The sequence below is a fragment of the Oncorhynchus kisutch genome, unplaced genomic scaffold (assembly GCF_002021735.2).
Source record: "Oncorhynchus kisutch isolate 150728-3 unplaced genomic scaffold, Okis_V2 Okis03b-Okis08b_hom, whole genome shotgun sequence".
In the NCBI taxonomy this organism is placed as follows: Eukaryota; Metazoa; Chordata; class Actinopteri; order Salmoniformes; family Salmonidae; genus Oncorhynchus; species Oncorhynchus kisutch.
The window spans coordinates 16,944,648-16,970,327 of record NW_022261980.1 but is presented as its reverse complement, the minus strand read 5'-3'; the positions used below and the strand labels follow the sequence as shown (position 1 = coordinate 16,970,327).

At 49.3% G+C, this 25,680-nt stretch overlaps 1 protein-coding gene across 1 annotated transcript in view; it reads left to right on the top strand.

The window, feature by feature from the left end:
• Positions 1–25,680, top strand: part of LOC116359550 (FH1/FH2 domain-containing protein 3) — a 60,971-nt gene that overhangs the window by 4,199 nt on the left and 31,092 nt on the right. The window contains exons 2-7 of the mRNA XM_031812357.1: positions 1,353–1,475; positions 5,400–5,495; positions 9,011–9,040; positions 11,356–11,406; positions 15,810–15,976; positions 23,814–23,957. Coding sequence (XP_031668217.1) covers positions 1,378–1,475; positions 5,400–5,495; positions 9,011–9,040; positions 11,356–11,406; positions 15,810–15,976; positions 23,814–23,957 — 586 coding nt within the window. The 5' untranslated portion in view covers positions 1,353–1,377. The remainder of the gene's footprint in view (positions 1–1,352; positions 1,476–5,399; positions 5,496–9,010; positions 9,041–11,355; positions 11,407–15,809; positions 15,977–23,813; positions 23,958–25,680) is intronic.

Below are 25,680 nucleotides of genomic sequence, written 5' to 3'. Positions count from 1 at the left end.
GTCTGTAGTGCTGAACGTGCTTCATGCTCTGTCTGTAGTGCTGAACGTGCTTCATGCTCTGTCTGTAGTGCTGAACGTGCTTCATGCTCTGTGAATGTAGAGAACCTTCGCTGTCCAACGTCCTGAAGCTGTTTGGAATCAGGAGCGGAAATCAACATGTTGCCCCTTTGTCCTTAAATACTTCAGTCTCTTTCTAGCGTCTCCGTCGATCTACGTTCTGTTTCTGGGTTGCTGCTATTCTCTGTCCTCTAGCCCTGTCTGTCCTCTAGCCCTGTCTGTCCTCTAGCCCTGTCTGTCCTCTAGCCTGTCTGTCCTCTAGCCCTGTCTGTCCTCTAGCCCTGTCTGTCCTCTAGCCCTGTCTGTCCTCTAGCCCTGTCTGTCCTCTAGCCCTGTCTGTCCTCTAGCCTGTCTGTCCTCTAGCCTGTCTGTCCTCTAGCCCTGTCTGTCCTCTAGCCCTGTCTGTCCTCTAGCCCTGTCTGTCCTCTAGCCCTGTCTGTCCTCTAGCCCTGTCTGTCCTCTAGCCCTGTCTGTCCTCTAGCCCTGTCTGTCCTCTAGCCCTGTCTGTCCTCTAGCCTGTCTGTCTGCCTCCTTGGTTTCTCATTTGGTGTTAACCCTCTTTTCGGGTGTGTCTGAAATATATGGCACCCTATTCCCTATATAGTGGCACTACTTTAGACCAGAACCGTATTCCCTATATAGTGGTACTACTATAGACCAGAGCCCTATTCCCTATATAGTGGTACTACTATAGACCAGAGCCCTATTCCCTATATAGTGGTACTACTATAGACCAGAGCCCTATTCCCTATATAGTGGTACTACTATAGACCAGAGCCCTATTCCCTATATAGTGGTACTACTATAGACCAGAGCCCTATTCCCTATATAGTGGTACTACTATAGACCAGAGCCCTATTCCCTATATAGTGGTACTACTATAGACCAGAGTCCTATTCCCTATATAGTGGTACTACTATAGACCAGAGCCCTATTCCCTATATAGTGGTACTACTATATACCAGAGCCCTATTCCCTATATAGTGGTACTACTATATACCAGAGCCCTATTCCCTATATAGTGGTACTACTATAGACCAGAGCCCTATTCCATATATAGTGCACTACTTTAGGCCAGAACCCTATGGCACCCTATTCTCTATATTGTGCTCTGGTTTAAAGTAGTGCACTATTTATATATAGTGCACTACTTTAGGCCAGAACCCTATGGCACCCTGTTCCCTATATTGTGCTCTGGTTTAAAGTAGTGCACTATTTTGGGTCGCCGTCATGAAACCATGGTTGTTACCCCTCTCCTCTCTCCCCTCTCTCTCCTGTCCTGTCCTGGCCACTAGGGGGCGATCATTCCTCAGTCACCACATGTCTGCCTTGGGGATCAGTAGGAGGTCACGGCTCTTTAACAAGGCTGGTTCCATCTCTGAGGAACCTGCTCCTTCTGCCTCTCGAGCCGCAAGCAGGTCTGACTACACCTCCATCACCCTCTGTCTCTCTCTGTCTCTCTCTGTCTCTCTCTGTGTCTCTCTGTCTCTCTCTGTGTCTCTCTGTCTCTCTCTGTGTCTCTCTCGATCTCTCTTGGTCTCTCTCTCGATCTCTCTGGGTCTCTCTCTCGATCTCTCTGGGTCTCTCTCTCGATCTCTCTGGGTCTCTCTCTCGATCTCTCTGGGTCTCTCTCTCTCGATCTCTCTGGGTCTCTCTCTCGATCTCTCTGGGTCTCTCTCTCTCGATCTCTCTGGGTCTCTCTCTCTCTCGAACTCTCTGGGTCTCTCTCTCGATCTCTCTGGGTCTCTCTCTCTCTCGAACTCTCTGGGTCTCTCGAACTCTCTGGGTCTCTCTCTCTGGGTCTCTCTCTCGATCTCTCTGGGTCTCTCTCTCTCGATCTCTCTGGGTCTCTCTCTCTCGATCTCTCTGGGTCTCTCTCTCTCGATCTCTCTGGGTCTCTCTCTCTCGATCTCTCTGGGTCTCTCTCTCGATCTCTCTGGGTCTCTCTCTCTCGATCTCTCTGGGTCTCTCTCTCTCTCGAACTCTCTGGGTCTCTCGAACTCTGGGTCTCTCTCTCTGGGTCTCTCTCTCTGGGTCTCTCTCTCTCTCGATCTCTCTGGGTCTCTCTCTCTCTCGATCTCTCTGGGTCTCTCTCTCTCTCGATCTCTCTGGGTCTCTCTCTCTCTCGATCTCTCTGGGTCTCTCTCTCTCTCGATCTCTCTGGGTCTCTCTCTCTCTCGATCTCTCTGGGTCTCTCTCTCTCGATCTCTCTGGGTCTCTCTCTCGATCTCTCTGGGTCTCTCTCTCGATCTCTCTGGGTCTCTCTCTCTCGATCTCTCTGGGTCTCTCTCTCTCGATCTCTCTGGGTCCTCTCTCTCTCGATCTCTCTGGGCCTCTCTCTCTCGATCTCTCTGGGCCTCTCTCTCTCGATCTCTCTGGGTCTCTCTCTCTCGATCTCTCTGGGTCTCTCTCTCTCGATCTCTCTGGGTCTCTCTCTCTCGATCTCTCTGGGTCTCTCTCTCTCGATCTCTCTGGGTCTCTCTCTCTCGATCTCTCTGGGTCTCTCTCTCTCTCGATCTCTCTGGGTCTCTCTCTCTCTCGATCTCTCTGGGTCTCTCTCTCTCTCGATCTCTCTGGGTCTCTCTCTCTCTCGATCTCTCTGGGTCTCTCTCTCTCTCGATCTCTCTGGGTCTCTCTCTCTCTCGATCTCTCTGGGTCTCTCTCTCTCTCGATCTCTCTGGGTCTCTCTCTCTCTCGATCTCTCTGGGTCTCTCTCTCTCTCGATCTCTCTGGGTCTCTCTCTCTCTCGATCTCTCTGGGTCTCTCTCTCTCTCGATCTCTCTGGGTCTCTCTCTCTCTCGATCTCTCTGGGTCTCTCTCTCTCTCGATCTCTCTGGGTCTCTCTCTTCTCGATCTCTCTGGGTCTCTCTCTCTCTCGATCTCTCTGGGTCTCTCTCTCTCGATCTCTGGTCTTCTCTCTCTCGATTTCTGGGTCTCTCTCTCTGGGTCTCTCTCGATCTCTCTCTGGGTCTCTCTCTCTGGGTCTCTCTCTCTCGAACTCACCATCTCATTCACTCACTCATATTTCCACTGTGGTAAAGTCCATTAAAGCTTCCTGAGAACCTTGGACCACAGAGGTCTGACTAATTAAAGTGGTAGTGAAAGGAGAGGATCAGTCTTAACCCACTGAAGAGGGCTTGTGCCCTGCTGAGTCCCAAATGGCACCCTATTCTCTAAATAGTGCACTACTTTTAACCAGAGCCCTATAGGGAATAGAGTTCCATTTGGGATGCAGACCAGGAGAGAGCCATGGGCTCTGTTCTAAAGTAGTGCACTACTAGTGCTCTGCCTCTGGTCTAAAGTAGTGCACTACATAAGGGAATAGGGTGCGATTTGGGACGTAAACCCTGCTCTGTGCTTTAACACAGCTGGAGAAAAGCACTTAGTTCATCCTTTCTCTTAGATGATGTCAGCCTGGACAGGAGGTATTCAGGAGAGGACCGGTTCAGTAATGTCTGGCGATGTCAGCCTGGACAGGAGGTATTCAGTAGAGGACCAGTTCAGTAATGTTGTCTGGTGATGTCAGCCTGGACAGGAGGTATTCAGTAGAGGACCGGTTCAGTAATGTTGTCTGGTGATGTCACCCTGGACAGGGGGTATTCAGGAGAGGACCGGTTCAGTAATGTTGTCTGGTGATGTCAGCCTGGACAGGAGGTATTCAGGAGAGGACCGGTTCAGTAATGTCTGGTGATGTCAGCCTGGACAGGAGGTATTCAGGAGGGGACCGGTTCAGTAATGTTGTCTGGTGATGTCAGCCTGGACAGGAGGTATTCAGTAGAGGACCGGTTCAGTAATGTCAGCCTGGACAGGAGGTATTCAGGAGAGGACCGGTTCAGTAATGTTGTCTGGTGATGTCAGCCTGGACAGGAGGTATTCAGGAGAGGACCGGTTCAGTAATGTCTGGTGATGTCAGCCTGGACAGGAGGTATTCAGGAGGGGACCGGTTCAGTAATGTTGTCTGGTGATGTCAGCCTGGACAGGAGGTATTCAGTAGAGGACCGGTTCAGTAATGTCAGCCTGGACAGGAGGTATTCAGGAGAGGACCGGTTCAGTAATGTTGTCTGGTGATGTCAGCCTGGACAGGAGGTATTCAGTAGAGGACCGGTTCAGTAATGTCAGCCTGGACAACAGGTATTCAGGAGAGGACCGGTTCAGTAATGTCTGGTGATGTCACCCTGGACAGGAAGTATTCAGTAGAGGACCGGTTCAGTAATGTTGTCTGGTGATGTCAGCCTGGACAACAGGTATTCAGGAGAGGACCGGTTCAGTCACTAGCTAACTAATCCAATGTCTCTAGATACTAGTTCAGTCCCTTGCTAACTAATCCAATGTCTCTAGATACTAGTTCAGTCACAAGCTAGCTAAACCAATGTCTCTAGATACTAGTTCAGTCACTAGCTAGCTAAACCAATGTCTCTAGATACTAGTTCAGTCCCTAGCTAGCTAAACCAATGTCTCTAGATACTAGTTCAGTCCCTAGCTAGCTAAACCAATGTCTCTAGATACTAGTTCAGTCCCTAGCTAGCTAAACCAATGTCTCTAGATACTAGTTCAGTCACTAGCTAGCTAAACCAATGTCTCTAGATACTAGTTCAGTCCCTAGCTAGCTAAACCAATGTCTCTAGATACTAGTTCAGTCACTAGCTAGCTAAACCAATGTCTCTAGATACTAGTTCAGTCCCTAGCTAGCTAAACCAATGTCTCTAGATACTAGTTCAGTCCCTAGCTAGCTAAACCAATGTCTCCAGATACTAGTTCATTCCCTAGCTAGCTAAACCAATGTCTCTAGATACTAGTTCAGTCACTAACTAGTTAAGGACACCCTCCACTGTGACTGACATCATGTGTGACTGCTTACAGTCCCACACACTGACAAACTAACGCCTGCTGGAACAACAAGTTACAACTATTCTGTCTCGTAGAAACGATGAGGCACTCACTCACTCACTCTCACACTCACTCACTCTCTCACACTCTCACACACACTCACTCACTTACTCACTGTCTCACACACACACACACTCTCACTCACTCTCTCACTCTCACACACACACTCACTCACTCACTCACTCACTCACACACACACACACTCACACACAAACACACACACATACTCACGCTCACACACACACACACACACACACACTCTCGCTCACACAAACACACTTTTTCTCTCTCTGCACCCCCGTTGTTTTGGAGCCCTGTCTCAGAGGAGTAACAGGAAACACTTTTGTGTAGAGACGCTGAAGTGTGTGTTGTGTCCTGCTGTTGCCTTGGCAACCCTTGCTCCTCACTCTCTCCCTCTGTGTGTTTTTCCCTCCCGTCCGTCGGCCCGTCCGCAGCCCGTCTCCTACTGACTTGGCTGGCCCTGAGAAGCAACAGCAGCCCCAGACGGTCCCGGAGCAACACGGGAACAAGACCGAGAGGAACACCTTCAGGTGAGTTCTGATACTGAACAGACCGGGGGACAGAGACCGGGGGGGACAGAGACCGGGGGGGGACAAAGACCGGGGGGGGGGGACAAAGACCGGGGGGGGGACAGAGACCGGGGGGGGGGGGGACAAAGAACCGGGGGGGGGGGGGACAGAGACCGGGGGGGGAGGTGGGAAAGAGACTGGGGGGGGAGGACAGAGACCGGGAGGGGGGGGGGGGGGCAGACCTGGAGGACAGAGACCGGGAGGGGGGGGGGGGCAGAGACCGGGAGGGAAGGGGGGGGGGGGGGGCAGAGACCGGGGAGGGGGGGGAAGAGACCGGGGGGGGGGGGGGGGGGGAGACAGAGATCGGGGGGGGGGGGGGGGGACAGAGACGGACAAGCGGGGGGGGGGGGGTTATATACCTGATGAGGGTCACTGTTATTATGATGAAAGCAGGGGGGTATATACCTGCTGAGGGTCACTGTTATTTATGATGACAGCAGGGGGAGGGGGTATATACCTGCTGAGGGTCACTGTTATTATGATGAAGCAGGGGGGGGGGGGTTATATACCTGCTGAGGGTCACTGTTATTATGATGAAAGCAGGGGGGGGGGTTATATACCTGCTGAGGGTCACTGTTATTATGATGAAAGCAGGGGGGGGGGGGTTATATACCTGCTGAGGGTCACTGTTATTATGATGAAAGCAGGGGGAGGGGGTATATACCTGCTGAGGGTCACTGTTATTATGATGAAAGCAGGGGGGGGGGGTTATATACCTGCTGAGGGTCACTGTTATTATGATGAATGCAGGGGGAGGGGGTATATACCTGCTGAGGGTCACTGTTATTATGATGAAAGCAGGGGGGGGGGGGTTATATACCTGCTGAGGGTCACTGTTATTATGATGAAGCAGGGGGGGGGGGTTATATACCTGCTGAGGGTCACTGTTATTATGATGAAAGCAGGGGGGGGTATATACCTGCTGAGGGTCACTGTTATTATGATGAAAGCAGGGGGGGGGGTTATATACCTGCTGAGGGTCACTGTTATTATGATGAAAGCAGGGGGGGGGGGGGGGGTTATATACCTGCTGAGGGTCACTGTTATTATGATGAAAGCAGGGGGGGGGGGGTTATATACCTGCTGAGGGTCACTGTTATTATGATGAAAGCAGGGGGGGGGGGGGTTATATACCTGCTGAGGGTCACTGTTATTATGATGAAGCAGGGGGGGGGTATATACCTGCTGAGGGTCACTGTTATTATGATGAAAGCAGGGGGGGGGTTATATACCTGCTGAGGGTCACTGTTATTATGATGAAAGCAGGGGGGGGGGGGGGGGGGGTTATATACCTGCTGAGGGTCACTGTTATTATGATGAAAGCGGGGGGGGGGGTATATACCTGCTGAGGGTCACTGTTATTATGATGAAAGCAGGGGGGGGGGGGGTTATATACCTGCTGAGGGTCACTGTTATTATGATGAAAGCGGGGGGGGGGGGTATATACCTGCTGAGGGTCACTGTTATTAGGATGAAAGCAGGGGGGGGGGGGGTTATATACCTGCTGAGGGTCACTGTTATTATGATGAAAGCAGGGGGGGGGGGGGGGGTTATATACCTGCTGAGGGTCACTGTTATTATGATGAAAGCAGGGGGGGGGGGTATATACCTGCTGAGGGTCACTGTTATTATGATGAAAGCAGGGGGGGGGGGGGGTTATATACCTGCTGAGGGTCACTGTTATTATGATGAAAGCGGGGGGGGGGGTATATACCTGCTGAGGGTCACTGTTATTATGATGAAAGCGGGGGGGGGGGGTATATACCTTCCAGTGTTTCACTAATAAGAATAGCCATCACACATTGTTATAGATAACCTTCACCAGTGTTTGGCAGTGTGGTGACTAGTATATTATTTGAGATGCCTGATGTCCACCATTGAGCTTTAAATCCACTGCTGTTTTGGATGGACAACCAGCTCACTGACATGAACACATTTGTTGGTGACCATTTTAAGAGACATCGTCATTTGTCTTCACCCTCCCTTTGTTTCTGCCAGATGTTATAAATAGTACGTGTCTAATGGTCATGGCTTGTATCACTACATGACTCTACATCATCTTTACTGAATTACCAGTCTTAACTTTCCTCTCTATTCATGTCAGCTTTGTCTCTGACTCTCTCTCCCCTTCTGTATGTTTCTCTCCCTCTTTCCTCTTCCCTCTTCTCTCTCTCTTCCTCCTTCCCCCTCTTCCTTCCCCTCTCTCCTGTCCTCCTCCCCTCCCTCCCTCCTCCCCTCCCTGTCCTCGTCCTTCCCCTCTCTCCTGTCCTCGTCCTTCCCCTCTCTCCTGTCCCTCGTCCTTCCCCTCTCTCCTGTCCTCATCCTTCCCCTCTCTCCTGTCCTCATCCTTCCCCTCTCTCCTGTCCTCATCCTTCCCCTCTCTCCTGTCCTCATCCTTCCCCTCTCTCCTGTCCTCGTCCTTCCCCTCTCTCCTGTCCTCGTCCTTCCCCTCTCTCCTGTCCTCGTCCTTCCCCTCTCTCCTGTTCCTCCTCCTTCCCCTCTCTCCTGTCCTCCTCCTTCCCTCTCTCCTGTCTCCTCCTTCCCCTCTCTCCTGTCCTCCTCCTTCCCCTCTCTCCTGTCCTCCTCCTTCCCCTCTCTCCTGTCCTCCTCTTCCTCCTTCTCCTGTCCTCCTCCTTCCCCTCTCTCTGTCCCTCCTCCCTCTCCTGTCCTCCTCCTTCCCCTCTCTCCTGTCCTCCTCCTTCCCCTCTCTCCTGTCCTCCTCCCTTCCCCTCTCTCCTGTCCTCCTCCTTCCCCTCTCTCCTGTCCTCCTCCTTCCCCTCTCTCCTGTCCTCCTCCTTCCCCTCTCTCCGGTCCTCCTCCTTCCCCTCTCTCCTGTCCTCCTCCTTTCCCCTCTCTCCTGTCCTCCTCCTTCCCCTCTCTCCCTGTCCTCCTCCTTCCCCTCTCTCCTGTCCTCCTCCTTTCCCCGCTCTCCTGTCCTCTCTTCCCCTCTCTCCTGTCCTTCCTCCATCCCCTCTTCTCCTGTCCTCCTCCATCCCCTCTCTCCTGTCCTCCTCCATCCCTCTCTCCTGTCCTCCTCCATCCCCTCTCTCCTGTCCTCCTTCCCCCTCTCTCCTGTCCTCCTCCCCTCTCTCCTGTCCTCCTCCTTCCCCTCTCTCCTGTCCTCCTCCTTCCTCTCTCCTGTCCTCCTCCTTCCCCTCTCTCCTGTCCTCCTCCTTCCCCTCTCTCCTGTCCTCCTCCTTCCCCTCTCTCCTGTCCTCCTCCTTCCCCTCTCTCCTGTCTCCTCCTTCCCCTCTCTCCTGTCCTCCTCCTTCCCCTCTCTCTGTCCTCCTCCTTCCCCTCTTCCTGTCCTCTTCCTTCCCCCTCTCTCCTGTCCTCTCCTTCATAATGTCTGCCTGCCATCCTGATCTCTTTCCTTGCTGTTGTGGTTGCCCAAAACTCCCCCTCCCCCTGCCCCTACCCCCCCCTCCCCCTCCCCTCCCCTCCCCCTCCCCTCCCTCCCCCCTCTCCTTGTGCAGCTCTGAGCAGGCCAGCCACAGTGCCGTTTGGTGAGTAGCCCTCTGCACGGCCAAAGAATGTGACTTTCTGTGAGGTGCTGTTGTGATTTTAAATCATTATGATAGTTAGTCATTTAAAGGAATGAGAGACAGAGAGAGAGCGGGAGAGCGAGATGGAGGAAGAGAGAGAGCGGGAGAGCGAGATGGAGGAAGAGAGGATGGAGGGAGGGGGAGGGATGAAGCATGGATAGGGAGGGAGGGAGGGAGGTGCCACGCTGTTCAGACTTCCTGACAACAACCAACAGATGGACCCGTCAATTCAATCCCCATTTAGAGACTTCTATTCAGGCCTTATGTAAGAGGGCTGTCACTGGTACGTTAGCTTTATAGCTAAAGAGGGTTAGCATATTCTGTCACTGGTATGTGACAGGGTAGCCTGGTGGTTAGAGCTTGGACTAGTAACCGAAAGGTTGCAAGTTCAAATCCCTGAGCTGACAAGGTACAAATCTGTCGTTCTGCCCCTGAACAGGCAGTTAACCCACTGTTCCGAGGCCGTCATTGAAAATAAGAAATTGTTCTTAACTGACTTGCCTAGTTAAACAAAGGTAAAATAAAATAAATAAAAATGGTAGCTTTATAGCTAAAGAGGGTTACCATATTCTGGTACGTTAGCTTTATAGCTAAAGAGGGTTACCATATTCTGGTACGTTAGCTTTATAGCTAAGAGGGTTACCATATTCTGTCACTGTGTACAGTATCTAGCATCACATTGAGGCTGGATTATGGTGTAACATACAGTATAAATGATTGTAACACCCCATTGAGGCTGGATTATGGTGTAACATACAGTATAAATGATTTGTAACACCCCATTCTGTTGATAGAACCATATAGGGCCAAAGGTTTAATACGCGGAGCAAGACTGATTCTGGCAACGGGTGAAACAACATTGGAAAAATGCTTCCTACGCTGCTCCAATTTTCAGCTATTTTCTTTCCCTGGCCTGCCTCTGTTCAGGTGTTTAAACCCTCTCTTCTCTTTCCCTGGCCTGCCTCTGTTCAGATGTTTAAACCCTCTCTTCTCTTTCCTGCCTCTGTTCAGGTGTTTAAACCCTCTCTTCTCTTTCCTGCCTCTGTTCAGATGTTTAAACCCTCTCTTCTCTTTCCTGCCTCTGTTCAGGTGTTTAAACCCTCTCTTCTCTTTCCCTGGCCTGCCTCTGTTCAGATGTTTAAACCCCCTCTTCTCTTTCCCTGGCCTGCCTCTGTTCAGATGTTTAAACCCCCTCTTCTCTTTCCCTGGCCTGCCTCTGTTCAGATGTTTAAACCCTCTCTTCTCTTTCCCTGGCCTCTGTTCAGATGTTTAAACCCTCTCTTCTCTTTCCCTGGCCTCTGTTCAGATGTTTAAACCCCCTCTTCTCTTTCCCTGGCCTGCCTCTGTTCAGATGTTTAAACCCTCTCTTCTCTTTCCCTGGCCTCTGTTCAGATGTTTAAACCCTCTCTTCTCTTTCCTGCCTCTGTTCAGGTGTTTAAACCCTCTCTTCTCTTTCCTGCCTCTGTTCAGGTGTTTAAACCCTCTCTTCTCTTTCCCTGGCCTGCCTCTGTTCAGATGTTTAAACCCTCTCTTCTCTTTCCCTGGCCTGCCTCTGTTCAGATGTTTAAACCCTCTCTTCTCTTTTAAAGCTGCACCATGTCACCTTTTGGCTTACCTGACCAAATTCACATAGCAAGATGAGTTATAGATCTGTCATTCTCATTGAAAGTCTAAGAAGTGTCAGATCTGTTCTATTCGTGCGGAGTGATGTCTGTACATTGCATATTTTATGAATGGTTTCAACAGCTGCATGGAATTGGTTCTGATGAGGCGGCAGTTTGGAATGCAATGATGACACAATGGTATGACTAGCACATTCTGTTCAGATGTTCTAATTACCATGGAGACCAGGGTTACCATGCTCACTGTCTCTGTCTATATGAGGAGCTTGGAGACCAGGGTTACCATGCTCACTGTCTCTGTCTGTATGAGGAGCTTGGAGACCAGGGTCTCTGTCTATATGAGGAGCTTGGAGACCAGGGTTACCAGGGTCTCTGGAGACCAGGGTCTCTGTCTATATGAGGAGCTTGGAGACCAGGGTTACCATGCTCATAATCTGATCCTTCAACCAGCTCTCTGTCTATATGAGGAGCTTGGAGACCAGGGTTACCATGCTCACTGTCTCTGTCTGTATGAGGAGCTTACCAGGTTACCATGCTCATAATCTCATCCCAGCTCTCTGTCTCTGTCTATATGAGGAACTGTGAGGAACTAATGTTATCTCCCCAGCCCAGAGGACTGTAATGTAGAGGTTTAAACTAATGTTATCTCCCCAGCCCAGAGGACTGTAATGTTGATATGGACAAGCCCGTCCTCAGGAAGTTTCAGTAAGTATGGTTATGGAGCGTCATGTTGCATGATGGGAGGTGATCGACCTGCTTTGGAGCCTGCTGCTGCATTCTGGGAGCTAGGGTCATGCGTGTGTTCCAATGGCACCCTATTCCCTATATAGTGGTACTACTATAGACCAGAGCCCTATTCCCTATATAGTGGTACTACTTTAGACCAGAGCCCTATTCCCTATATAGGGTACTACTATAGACCAGGGCCCTATTCCCTATATAGTGGTACTACTATAGACCAGAGCCCTATTCCCTATATAGTGGTACTACTATAGACCAGAGCCCTATTCCCTATATTGTGGTACTACTATAGACCAGAGCCCTATTCCCTATATAGTGGTACTACTACAGACCAGAGCCCTATTCCCTATATAGTGGTACTATATAGACCAGAGCCCTTATTCCCTATATAGTGGTACTACTATAGACCAGAGCCCTATTCCCTATATAGTGGTACTACTATAGACCAGAGCCCTATTCCCTATATAGTGGTACTACTATAGACCAGAGCCCTATTCCCTATATAGTGGTACTACTATAGACCAGAGCCCTATTCCCTATATAGTGGTACTACTATACTATAGACCAGAGCCCTATTCCCTATATAGTGGTACTACTATAGACCAGAGCCCTATTCCCTATATAGTGTACTACTATAGACCAGGGCCCTATTCCCTATATAGTGGTACTACTATAGACCAGAGCCCTATTCCCTATATAGTGGTACTACTATAGACCAGAGCCCTATTCCCTATATAGTGGTACTACTATAGACCAGAGCCCTATTCCCTATATAGTGGTACTACTATAGACCAGAGCCAATAGGGTTTTAATGGTCAACAGGACTATGTATTGAATAGGGTGCCAATTGGGAGGTAGCCTGGGTTGTAAATAAGTGTGTTGGCGTCCATTTGAAATGGTGTGTTGATATTAACGGTGTGGTGTGGGGTCTGCGGTTTATGATTTAAAGTCGGGTTCAACCAATCAATTTAACAGGGTTTTAATCATGAACATTGATTGACAGGTTCAAGACACAGACGGAGCAGAATGAAGCTAAAGGGAAACGTCATGCTCAACATCTAGAGTAGCTAATGCTAATCCCAGAACACCATGCTAGAGTAGCTAATGCTAATCCCAGAACACCATGCTAGAGTAGCTAATGCTAATCCCAGAACACCATGCTAGAGTAGCTAATGCTAATCCCAGAACACCATTCCCACCACCATGCTAGAGTAGCTAATGCTAATCCCAGAACACCATTTTCCACCACCATGCTAGAGTAGCTAATGCTAATCCCAGAACACCATTTTCCACCACCATGCTAGAGTAGCTAATGCTAATCCCAGAACACCATTTTCCACCACCATGCTAGAGTAGCTAATGCTAATCCCGGAACACCATTTTCCACCACCATGCTACAGTAGCTAATGCTAATCCCAGAACACCATTTTCCACCACCATGCTAGAGTAGCTAATGCTAATCCCGGAACACCATTTTCCACCACCATGCTAGAGTAGCTAATGCTAATCCCGGAACACCATTTTCCACCACCATGCTAGAGTAGCTAATGCTAATCCCGGAACACCATTTTCCACCACCATGCTAGAGTAGCTAATGCTAATCCCGGAACACCATTTTCCACCACCATGCTAGAGTAGCTAATGCTAATCCCAGAACACCATGCTAGAGTAGCTAATGCTAATCCCAGAACACCATTCCCACCACCATGCTAGAGTAGCTAATGCTAATCCCAGAACACCATTTTCCACCACCATGCTAGAGTAGCTAATGCTAATCCCAGAACACCATTTTCCACACCATGCTAGAGTAGCTAATGCCAATCCCGGAACACCCTTTTCCACCACCATGCTAGAGTAGCTAATGCTAATCCCAGAACACCATTTTCCACCACCATGCTAGAGTAGCTAATGCTAATCCCAGAACACCATTTTCCACCACCATGCTAGAGTAGCTAATGCTAATCCCGGAACACCATTTTCCACCACCATGCTAGAGTAGCTAATGCTAATCCCGGAACACCATTTTCCACCACCATGCTAGAGTAGCTAATGCTAATCCCGGACACCATTTTCCACCACCATGCTAGAGTAGCTAATGCCAATCCCGGAACACCCTTTTCCACCACCATGCTAGAGTAGCTAATGCTAATCCCGGAACACCATTTTCCACCACCATGCTAGAGTAGCTAATGCTAATCCCAGAACACCATTTTCCACCACCATGCTAGAGTAGCTAATGCCAATCCCGGAACACCCTTTTCCACCACCATGCTAGAGTAGCTAATGCTAATCCCAGAACACCATTTTCCACCACCATGCTAGAGTAGCTAATGCCAATCCCGGAACACCCTTTTCCACCACCATGCTAGAGTAGCTAATGCTAATCCCGGAACACCATTTTCCACAACCATGCTAGAGTAGCTAATGCCAATCCCGGAACACCCTTTTCCACCACCATGCTAGAGTAGCTAATGCTAATCCCAGAACACCATTTTCCACCACCATGCTAGAGTAGCTAATGCTAATCCCAGAACACCATTTTCCACCACCATGCTAGAGTAGCTAATGCTAATCCGGAACACCATTTTCCACCACCATGCTAGAGTAGCTAATGCTAATCCCGGAACACCATTTTCCACCACCATGCTAGAGTAGCTAATGCTAATCCCGGAACACCATTTTCCACCACCATGCTAGAGTAGCTAATGCCAATCCCGGAACACCCTTTTCCACCACCATGCTAGAGTAGCTAATGCTAATCCCGGAACACCATTTTCCACCACCATGCTAGAGTAGCTAATGCCCAATCCCGGAACACCCTTTTCCACCACCATGCTAGAGTAGCTAATGCTAATCCCGGAACACCATTTCCACCACCATGCTAGAGTAGCTAATGCTAATCCCAGAACACCATTTTCCACCACCATGCTAGAGTAGCTAATGCTAATCCCAGAACACCATTTTCCACCACCATGCTAGAGTAGCTAATGCTAATCCCGGAACACCATTTTCCACCACCATGCTAGAGTAGCTAATGCTAATCCCGGAACACCATTTTCCACCACCATGCTAGAGTAGCTAATGCCAATCCCGGAACACCCTTTTCCACCACCATGCTAGAGTAGCTAATGCTAATCCCAGAACACCCTTTTCCACCACCATGCTAGAGTAGCTAATGCTAATCCCGGAACACCCTTTTCCACCACCATGCTAGAGTAGCTAATGCTAATCCCGGAACACCATTTTCCACAACCATGCTAGAGTAGCTAATGCTAATCCCGGAACACCATTTTCCACCACCATGCTAGAGTAGCTAATGCTAATCCCAGAACACCATTTTCCACCACCATGCTAGAGTAGCTAATGCTAATCCCGGAACACCATTTTCCACAACCATGCTAGAGTAGCTAATGCCAATCCCGGAACACCCTTTTCCACCACCATGCTAGAGTAGCTAATGCTAATCCCAGAACACCATTTTCCACCACCATGCTAGAGTAGCTAATGCTAATCCCAGAACACCATTTTCCACCACCATTTTCTCTTTTCTTTTTCTTTCGTCGCCTTCTCACCATTAAATGGAGTTACAGATTAAATCTATGCCTTTTCAGCCTAAATTAGTGTTTTATGTACGAACCGGTCCACAGGGGATACGAGGCTATAGCCGACTGCATTACAGTCCCTTTGGACGGCACAATGAAACGACTCAATACTTAACTCAGGAGATTAAAGCAGTACATCTGAGTGATGTATCGCAGTGATCCAGGGGGCCTGTTTTATCTGGAGCAGCTGCCCGCCCCTGCTGAGCCCTCGCCTGGGGAGGGAGGGAGAGTGAGTCCCTGATGTGGTGGTTGGCTTGGCTTCCGTCGCTGGCTAGGACCTTGCCATCTGAGAGCGTGGGGCAGCGTATCTGTGGCAGGGGCCAAGGAATGTAATGGCTATCACAGCCATGCTGCAGGGTATGGTGTCTGTTCTGGGGAATGAAGCAGGGGCCAAGGAATGTAATGGCTATCACAGCCATGCTGCAGGGTATGGTGTCTGTTCTGGGGAATGAAGCAGGGGCCAAGGAATGTAATGGCTATCACAGCCATGCTGCAGGGTATGGTGTCTGTTCTGGGGAATGAACATCAAATTATTTTGGTTATAAATGATATGTGTGTATTTCCAGACTATAATCAGTTTGTCTGATTCAGGTCCTGTGGGTTTTCTCTCTCTCTCTCCTAATCTGTCTGATCTAATCTATCGTTTTGTTGCTGTGATCCTGGGTGATTTTGGTTTTTGCCATGCTTGCCCCGTAATGGTGTGGTCGACGCCCCTCCATGGCGGCTCAGTCACCTCCAGTTTCCTACGTGTCTGTGTTCCTGTAGAGGCACCTTCCTCCGCAACCTGGTCGCCACCCAGTGGGAGAAGACGAGCAGGAGCCAACACGAGAAGCTCCAGGATAGGCTGTCCCAGGATGACCCCATAGTCACGTCCCCCAGGGCAGAGGAGGAGACCTCACCTGCAGACAGCAGCCCCAGTACACCCACTGAAGGTACAGTACCCTAACCCTGCCGTACCCTCGTCCTCTAGCCCAAATACCCCAGCTGAAACCAGCCCCTACCCTAGCCCCAGGTACAGTACCCCCTAACAGCCGGACTCTGGAAACATGTCTCCTCTCAGGCCCTCGTTGAGCCGTCCTAATTGTTAGTGACATGCACATGGTGCTCGGCGTGGTCGCCAAGTGCTTTGTGCGTCATCACAACACCCTCAGAATGAGGAACTGTTGTCGGGAGCGAGAGGAGGCTGATCCTCGCTCCTTATCCAGTCCGATTGGAGAGTACCAGGCCCTGCAGTGGCAGGACGTTACCTAACATAGCCTCAACTCATGCTGGAAGGTTCAAGAGTTTCTCATTAGAGACCTGGAATAGAGGAGGAATAGTTACCGAGGAGGAATAGACCTGGAATAGTTACTGAGGAGGAGGAGACCTGGAATAGTTACTGAGGAGGAGGAGACCTGGAATAGTAATAGTTACTGAGGAGGAATAGACCTGGAATAGTTACTGAGGAGCAATAGACCTGGAATAGTTAATAGTTACTGATGAGGAATAGACCTGGAATAGTTACTGAGGAGGAATAGACCTGGAATAGTTACTGAGGAGGAATAGACCTGGAATAGTGACAGTTACTGAGGAGGAATAGACCTGGAATAGGTAATAGTTAGTGAGGAGAAATAGACCTGGAATAGTGACTGAGGAGGGACAGAAGTTTGTTGTATTTCCACCTGACCTGACCAGGAAACCCCCAGAAGAAAAGCTCTTCGCTCTGTCCGGACGGGGTTCGTTTTACTGGGACAGATCGGCTAATGAAATGATGTGCATGAGCACAAAACACCACATATGTCGTTTTAGTCCTTTGCAAATCTGCCATGTCAGTGGTTTTTACATGGCGGGAGAGTCACTATTCCAGCCAGAATAACCTTCTGTTTTCCTGACCAACTCCAAGGCCCTGTGATAATACTAGTTTTCCTGACCAACTCCAAGGCCCTGTGATAATACTAGTTTTCCTGACCAACTCCAAGACCCTCTGATAATACTAGTTTTCCTGACCAACTCCAAGGCCCTGTGATAATACTAGTTTTCCTGACCAACTCCAAGGCCCTCTGATAATACTAGTTTTCCTGACCAACTCCAAGGCCCTCTGATAATACTAGTTTTCCTGACCAACTCCAAGGCCCTCTGATAATACTAGTTTTCCTGACCAACTCCAAGGCCCTGTGATAATACTAGTTTCCTGACCAACTCCCTCTGATAATACTAGTTCTCCAGACCAACTCCAAGGCCCTCTGATAATACTAGTTCTCCAGACCAACTCCAAGGCCCTCTGATAATACTAGTTCTCCAGACCAACTCCAAGGCCCTCTGATAATACTAGTTCTCCAGACCAACTCCAAGGCCCTCTGATAATACTAGTTCTCCAGACCAACTCCAAGGCCCCTCTGATAATACTAGTTCTCCAGACCAACTCCAAGGCACTCTGATAATACTAGTTCTCCAGACCAACTCCAAGGCCCTCTGATAATACTAGTTCTCCAGACCAACTCCAAGGCCCTCTGATAATACTAGTTCTCCAGACCAACTCCAAGGCCCTCTGATAATACTAGTTCTCCAGACCAACTCCAAGGCCCTCTGATAATACTAGTTCTCCAGACCAAACTCCAAGGCCCTCTGATAATACTAGTTCTCCAGACCAACTCCAAGGCCCTCTGATAATACTAGTTCTCCAGACCAACTCCAAGGCCCTCTGATAATACTAGTTCTCCAGACCAACTCCAAGGCCCTCTGATAATACTAGTTCTCCAGACCAACTCCAAGGCCCTCTGATAATACTAGTTCTCCAAAAAGACCAACCTTCCAAGCCCCTCTGATAATACTAGTTCTCCAGACCAACTCCAAGGCCCTCTGATAATACTAGTTCTCCAGACCAACTCCAAGGCCCTCTGATAATACTAGTTTCTCCAGACCAACTCCAAGCCCTCTGATATACTAGTCTCCAGACCAACTCCAAGGCCCTCTGATAATTACTAGTTCTCCAGACCAACTCCAAGGCCCTCTGATAATACTAGTTCTCCAGAACAACTCCAGGCCCTCTGATAATACTAGTTCTCCAGACGCAACTCCAAGGCCCTCTGATATACTAGTTCTCCAGACCAACATCCAAGGCCCTCTGATAATACTAGTTCTCTAGACCAACTCCAAGGCCCTCTGATAATACTAGTTCTCCAGACCAACTCCAAGGCCCTCTGATAATACTAGTTCTCCAGACCAACTCCAAGGCCCTCTGATAATACTAGTTCTCCAGACCAACTCCAAGGCCCTCTGATAATACTAGTTCTCCAGACCAACTCCAGGGCCCTCTGATAATACGAGTTCTCCAGACCAAACTCCAAGGCCCTCTGATAATACTAGTTCTCCAGACCAACTCCAAGGCCCTCTGATAATACTAGTTCTCCAGACCAACTCCAAGGCCCTCTGATAATACTAGTTCTCCAGCCAACTCCAAGGCCCTCTGATAATACTAGTTCTCCAGACCAACTCCAAGGCCCCTCTGATAATACTAGTTCTCCAGACCAACTCCAAGGGCCCTCTGATAATACTAGTTCTCCAGACCAACTCCAAGGCCCTCTGATAATACTAGTTCTCCAGACCAACTCCAAGGCCTCTGATAATACTAGTTCTCCAGACCAACTCCAAGGCCCTTCTGATAATACTAGTTCTCCAGACCAACTCCAAGGCCCTCTGATAATACTAGTTCTCCAGACCAACTCCAAGGCCCTCTGATAATACTAGTTCTCCAGACAAACTCCAAGGCCCTCTGATAATACTAGTCTCCAGACCAACTCCAAGGCCCCTGATAATACTAGTTCTCCAGAACACTCCAAGGCCCTCTGAAGTTCTCCAGACCAACTCCAAGGCCCCTCTGATAATACTAGTTCTCCAGACCAACTCCAAGACCCTCTGATAATACTAGTTTTCCTGACCAACTCCAAGACCCTCTGATATACTAGTTCTCCAGACCAACTCCAAGGCCCTCTGATAATACTAGTTTTCCTGACCACACTCCAAGGCCCTGTGATAATACTATTTTTCCTGACCAACTCCCTCTGATAATACTAGTTCTCCAGACCAACTCCAAGGCCCTCTGATAATACTAGTTCTCCAGACCAACTCCAAGGCCCTCTGATAATACTAGTTCTCCAGACCAACTCCAAGGCCCTCTGATAATACTAGTTCTCCAGACCAACTCCAAGGCCCCTCTGATAATACTAGTTCTCCAGACCAACTCCAAGGCCCTCTGATAATACTAGTTCTCCAGACCAAACTCCAAGGGCCCTCTGATAATACTAGTTTCTCCAGACCAACTCCAAGGCCCTCTGATAATACTAGTTCTCCAGACCAACTCCAAGGCCCTCTGATATACTAGTTCTCCAGACCAACCTCCAAGGCCCTCTGATAATACTAGTTCTCCAGACCAACTCCAAGGCCCTCCTGATAATACTAGTTCTCCAGACCAACTCCAAGGCCCTCTGATAATACTAGTTCTCCAGACCAACTCCAAGGCCCTCTGATAATACTAGTTCTCCAGACCCAACTCCAAGGCCCTCTGATAACTACTAGTTCTCCAGACCAACTCCAAGGCCCTCTGATAATACTAGTTCTCCAGACCAACTCCAAGGCCCTCTGATAATACTAGTTCTCCAGACCAACTCCAAGGCCCTCTGATAATACTAGTTCTTCCAGACAACTCCAAGGCCCTCTGATAATACTAGTTCTCCAGACCAACTCCAAGGCCCTCTGATAATACTAGTTCTCCAGACCAACTCCAAGGCCCTCTGATAATACTAGTTTTCCTGACCAACTCCAAGACCCTCTGATAATACTAGTTCTCCAGACCAACTCCAAGGCCTCTGATAATACTAGTTCTGTGCCATTGACATTTTTGAGAGACTTTACAGGGTTTGATAAGTGCTACTTTGCAGTTTGAGAAAGAAAACCAATAACTCATTTGATGAATTGCTTAAAACAAAGTGCATTATATTTCATATGAACGGCCTACATTTATCAACTTTAACAGCGAACGTTTTTGTGCCAAATAACTGAAATTGAACGTCACCAAATACTTAAATGTCATTAGATGTGAGATGAAGTTATTGTGTCTCTTTAATGAAAGACTCTGATGTCGGCACTAGATCTCAAAGCATCACTGATTCCCTACTGAGCTTAAACCTTTAGGAAACGTAGTTTCTCATCCATATAAACACATCTCAAGTGTCAGTGTGCTGTTCAGGAGCGATATATTATGGGGACACCTGTACATTATCACACTTCAGTGGTATATTATGGGGGACACCTGTACATTATCACACTTCAGTGGTATATTATGGGGGACACCTGTACATTATCACACTTCAGTGGTATATTATGGGGACACCTGTACATTATCACACTTCAGTGATATATTATGGGGACACCTGTACATTATCACACTTCAGTGGTATATTATGGGGGACACCTGTACATTATCACACTTCAGTGGTATATTATGGGGGACACCTGTACATTATCACACTTCAGTGGTATATTATGGGGACACCTGTACATTATCACACTTCAGTGGTATATTATGGGGACACCTGTACATTATCACACTTCAGTGATATATTATGGGGACACCTGTACATTATCACACTTCAGTGGTATATTATGGGGGACACCTGTACATTATCACACTTCAGTGGTATATTATGGGGGACACCTGTACATTATCACACTTCAGTGGTATATTATGGGGGACACCTGTACATTATCACACTTCAGTGGTATATTATGGGGGACACCTGTACATTATCACACTTCAGTGGTATATTATGGGGGACACCTGTACATTATCACACTTCCTCCAGTGATATATTATGGGGACACCTGTACATTATCACACTTCAGTGGTATATTATGGGGACACCTGTACATTATCACACTTACTTGAGTGGTATATTATGGGGGACACCTGTACATTATCACACTTCCTCCAGTGATATATTATGGGGACACCTGTACATTATCACACTTCCTCCAGTGATATATTATGGGGACACCTGTACATTATCACACTTCAGTGATATATTATGGGGACACCTGTACATTATCACACTTCAGTGATATATTATGGGGACACCTCTACATTATCATACTTCAGTGATATATTATGGGGACACCTGTACATTATCACACTTCCTCCAGTGATATATTATGGGGGACACCTCTACATTATCACAATTCCTCCGGTGATATATTTTGGGGACACCTATACATTATCATACTTCCTCCAGTGATATATCATGGGGACACCTCTACATTATCACACTTCCTCCAGTGATATATTATGGGGACATCTCTACATTATCACACTTCCTCCAGTGATATATTATGGGGACATCTCTACATTATCACACTTCAGTGAAATATTATGGGGACACCTGTACATTATCACACTTCCTCCAGTGGTATATTATGGGGACTACTACATTATCACACTTCCTCCAGTGGTATATTATGGGGACACCTGTACATTATCGCACTTCCTCCAGTGATATATTATGGGGACACCTGTACATTATCACACTTCAGTGGTATATTATGGGGACACCTGTACATTATCACACTTCAGTGGTATATTATGGGGGACACCTGTACATTATCACACTTCCTCCAGTGAATATATTATGGGGACACCTGTACATTATCACACTTCAGTGATATATTATGGGGACACCTGTACATTATCACACTTCAGTGATATATTATGGGACACCTCTACATTATCATACTTCAGTGATATATTATGGGGACACCTGTACATTATCACACTTCCTCCAGTGATATATTATGGGGACACCTCTACATTATCACAATTCCTCCGGTGATATATTTTGGGGACACCTATACATTATCATACTTCCTCCAGTGATATATCATGGGGACACCTCTACATTATCACACTTCCTCCAGTGATATATTATGGGGACATCTCTACATTATCACACTTCCTCCAGTGATATATTATGGGGTCACCTGTACATTATCACACTTCAGTGAAATATTATGGGGACACCTGTACATTATCACACTTCCTCCAGTGGTATATTATGGGGACTACTACATTATCACACTTCCTCCAGTGATATATTATGGGGACACCTGTACATTATCACACTTCCTCCAGTGGTATATTATGGGGACACCTGTACATTATCACACTTCCTCCAGTGATATATTATGGGGACACCTGTACATTATCACACTTCAGTGGTATATTATGGGGACACCTGTACATTATCACACTTCAGTGGTATATTATGGGGGACACCTGTACATTATCACACTTCCTCCAGTGATATATTTATGGGGACACCTGTACATTATCACACTTCCTCCAGTGATATATTATGGGGACACCTGTACATTATCACACTTCAGTGATATATTATGGGGACATCTGTACATTATCACAGCTTCAGTGATATATTATGGGGACACCTCTACATTATCATACTTCAGTGATATATTATGGGGACACCTGTACATTATCACACTTCCTCCAGTGATATATTATGGGGACACCTCTACATTATCACAATTCCTCCGGTGATATATTTTGGGGACACCTATACATTATCATACTTCCTCCAGTGATATATTATGGGGACACCTCTACATTATCACAATTCCTCCGGTGATATATTTTGGGGACACCTATACATTATCATACTTCCTCCAGTGATATATCATGGGGACACCTCTACATTATCACACTTCCTCCAGTGATATATTATTGGAACATCTCTACATTATCACACTTCCTCCAGTGATATATTATGGGGACACCTGTACATTATCACACTTCAGTGAAATATTATGGGGGACAGCCTGTACATTATCACACTTCCTCCAGTGGTATATTATGGGGACTACTACATTATCACACTTCCTCCAGTGATATATTATGGGGACACCTGTACATTATCACACTTCCTCCAGTGGTATATTATGGGGACACCTGTACATTATCACACTTCCTCCAGTGATATATTATGGGGACACCTCTACATTATCACACTTCCTCCAGTGATATATTAATGGGGACACCTCTACATTATCACACTTCCTCCAGTGATATATTATGGGGACACCTCTACATTATCACACTTCCTCCAGTGATATATTATGGGGACACCTGTACATTATCACACTTCCTCCAGTGGTATATTATGGGGACACCTCTACATTATCACACTTCCTCCAGTGATATATTATGGGGACACCTCTACATTATCACACTTCCTCCAGTGATATATTATGGGGACACCACTATCATTATCATTACCTCTCTCTCTCTCTCGCCCCTCTCTCTCTCGTGCCTCTCTCTCTCTCGCCTCTCTCTCTCTCGCCTCTCTCTCTTTCGCCTCTCTCTTTCGCCTCTCTCTCGTCCTCGCCTCCTCTCTCTCTCTCTCCTCCTCTCTCTCTCTCTCTCCTCTCTCTCCTCTCCTCTCTCTCTCTCGCCTCTCTGTCGCCTCTCTCTCGCCACGCTCTCTCTCTCTTTTTACACACACGCACTCAGACAAGTGAAAAGACTTTGGCAGAGGGCCTTTCACATTGAAGTTGAATGTTGAGTCTGGGGGGTCATTTCTCTGAAGTACGTTATGCTCTGCCAGTAACATTTCAAATGGAAATTCACTCATACCTTATTTAAAATGTAGTTGATTCAGTTGTGAATGTTTTTAGTTATTGTTTTGTGTGTGTGTGTGTGTGTGTGTGTGTGTGTGGTGTCAACAGCCCCGTACCAGGCCAGCGGTGCAGAAACAGGGCCCCAGCCAGAGCTCCACGCAGGGGGGCAGGTCTCAGGAGAGACTGGCCCCATCCAGAGAACCCTGGAACAGCCTGACCCAGCAGACACCCAGGCGACCCATAATGATCCAGGCAGAGATTAACATCCAAACCTACCTCCGAAATATTCGGCCCTTCCCCCTATGCCTTCCCCCTCTGCCATTCCCCCTCTGCCCCTTCACCCTGCCCCTTCTCCCTCTGTGAATCCTCTCTCTGCCCCTTCCCTCTGCCCCTTCCCCTCTGCCCTTCCCCCTCTGCCACTTCCCTCCTGCCCCTTGCCCCTTCCCCTTCCCTTCCCCTTTGCCCTTCCCCTCTGCACCTCCCCCTCTCTCCCCTTCTCTGTTGCCCTATGCCCCTTCCAATCTGCTATTCTGCCCATCTGACCTTTGCCCCTCTGCCCCTCCCCTCTGATGGCCCCTTCCCCCTCTGCCCTCCTCCCCTGCTTCCCGTGACCCCCTTGCCCCTCGCACCTTTGCCCTACACATCTTGCCTCCTCTGCCCCTTTCCCTCTGTTCCCTTCCCCCTCTCCCTCCCGTCCCCCCTCTTCCCCTTCTGCCCCACCTTCCCCCCTTCCACCTTTCCCCTTCCTGCCCCCTTCCTCTTCCATCTACCATCCCCCTCTGCCCCCCCCCTCTGCCCCTTCCCCTCTGCCCTTTCCCCTCTGCCTCTTCCTTACCCTCTGCCCATTCCCCCTCCTGCCCATTCCCCCTCTGCCCCTTTCCCCTCTGCCCTCTCCCCCCTCTTGACTCCCCTTCCCCTCTGCCCCTTCCCCTATGCCCTCTCCCCCTCTGCCCCTTCTGCCCTTCCCCTCTGCCCCTTCCCCATCTTCCTTCCCCCCTCTGCCTTGCCCCTCTTCACCCTTCCCTCTTCCCCTTCCCCCTTTGCCCTCCCCCTCCCCTTGCCCCTTCCCCTCGCCCCTTCCCCTCTGCCCCTTCCCCCTCTGCCCTTCCCCCTCTGCCCCTCCCCCTCTGCCCCTCCCCTCTGCCCCTTCCCCCTCTGCCCCTTCCCCTCTGCCCCTTCCCCCCTCTGCCCCTCCCCCTCTGCCCCTTCCCCCTCTGCCCTCCCCCTCTGCCCCTCTGACCCTTTCCCCTCCCCCCTCTGACCCTTTCCCCTCTGACCCTTTCCCCTCTGACCCTTTCCCTCTGACACTTCCCCCTCTGCCCCTTCCCTTCTCCCCTTCCCCCTCTGCCCCTTCCCCCTTCTTCTTTCCCTTCCCCCTCTGCCCCTTCCCCTTCTTCCCCTTCCCCCTCTGCCCCCTTCCCTTCTGCCCCTTCCCCCTCTTCCCCTTCCCCCTCTGCCCCTTCCCCTCTGCCCATTCCCCCTCTGCCCCTTCTGCCCCTTCCCCCCTCTGCCCTTCCCTCTGCCCCTTCCCCCTCTGCCCCTTCCCCCTCTGTCCCTTCCCCCTCTGTCCCTTCCCCTCTGTCCCTTCCCCCTCCCCCTCTGCCTCCCCCTCTTCCCCTTCCCCCTCTGTCCCTTCCCCCTCTGTCCCCTTCCCCCTCTGTCCCTTCCCCCTCTGTCCCTTCCCCCTCTGTCCCTTCCCCCTCCCCTTCTTCCCCTTCCCCCTCTGGCCCCTTCCCCTTCTGCCCCTTCCCCCCTCTTCCCCTTCCCCCTCTGCCCCTTCCCCCCTCTGCCCATTCCCCCTCTGCCCCTTCTGCCCCTTCCCCCTCTGCCCCTTCCCCCTCTGCCCCTTCCCCCTCTGCCCCTTCCCCCTCTGTCCCTTCCCCCTCTGTCCCTTCCCCCTCTGGCCCTTCCCCCTCTGTCCCTTCCCCCTCCCCCTCTGCCCTCCCCCTCTTCCCCTTCCCCCTCTGTCCCTTCC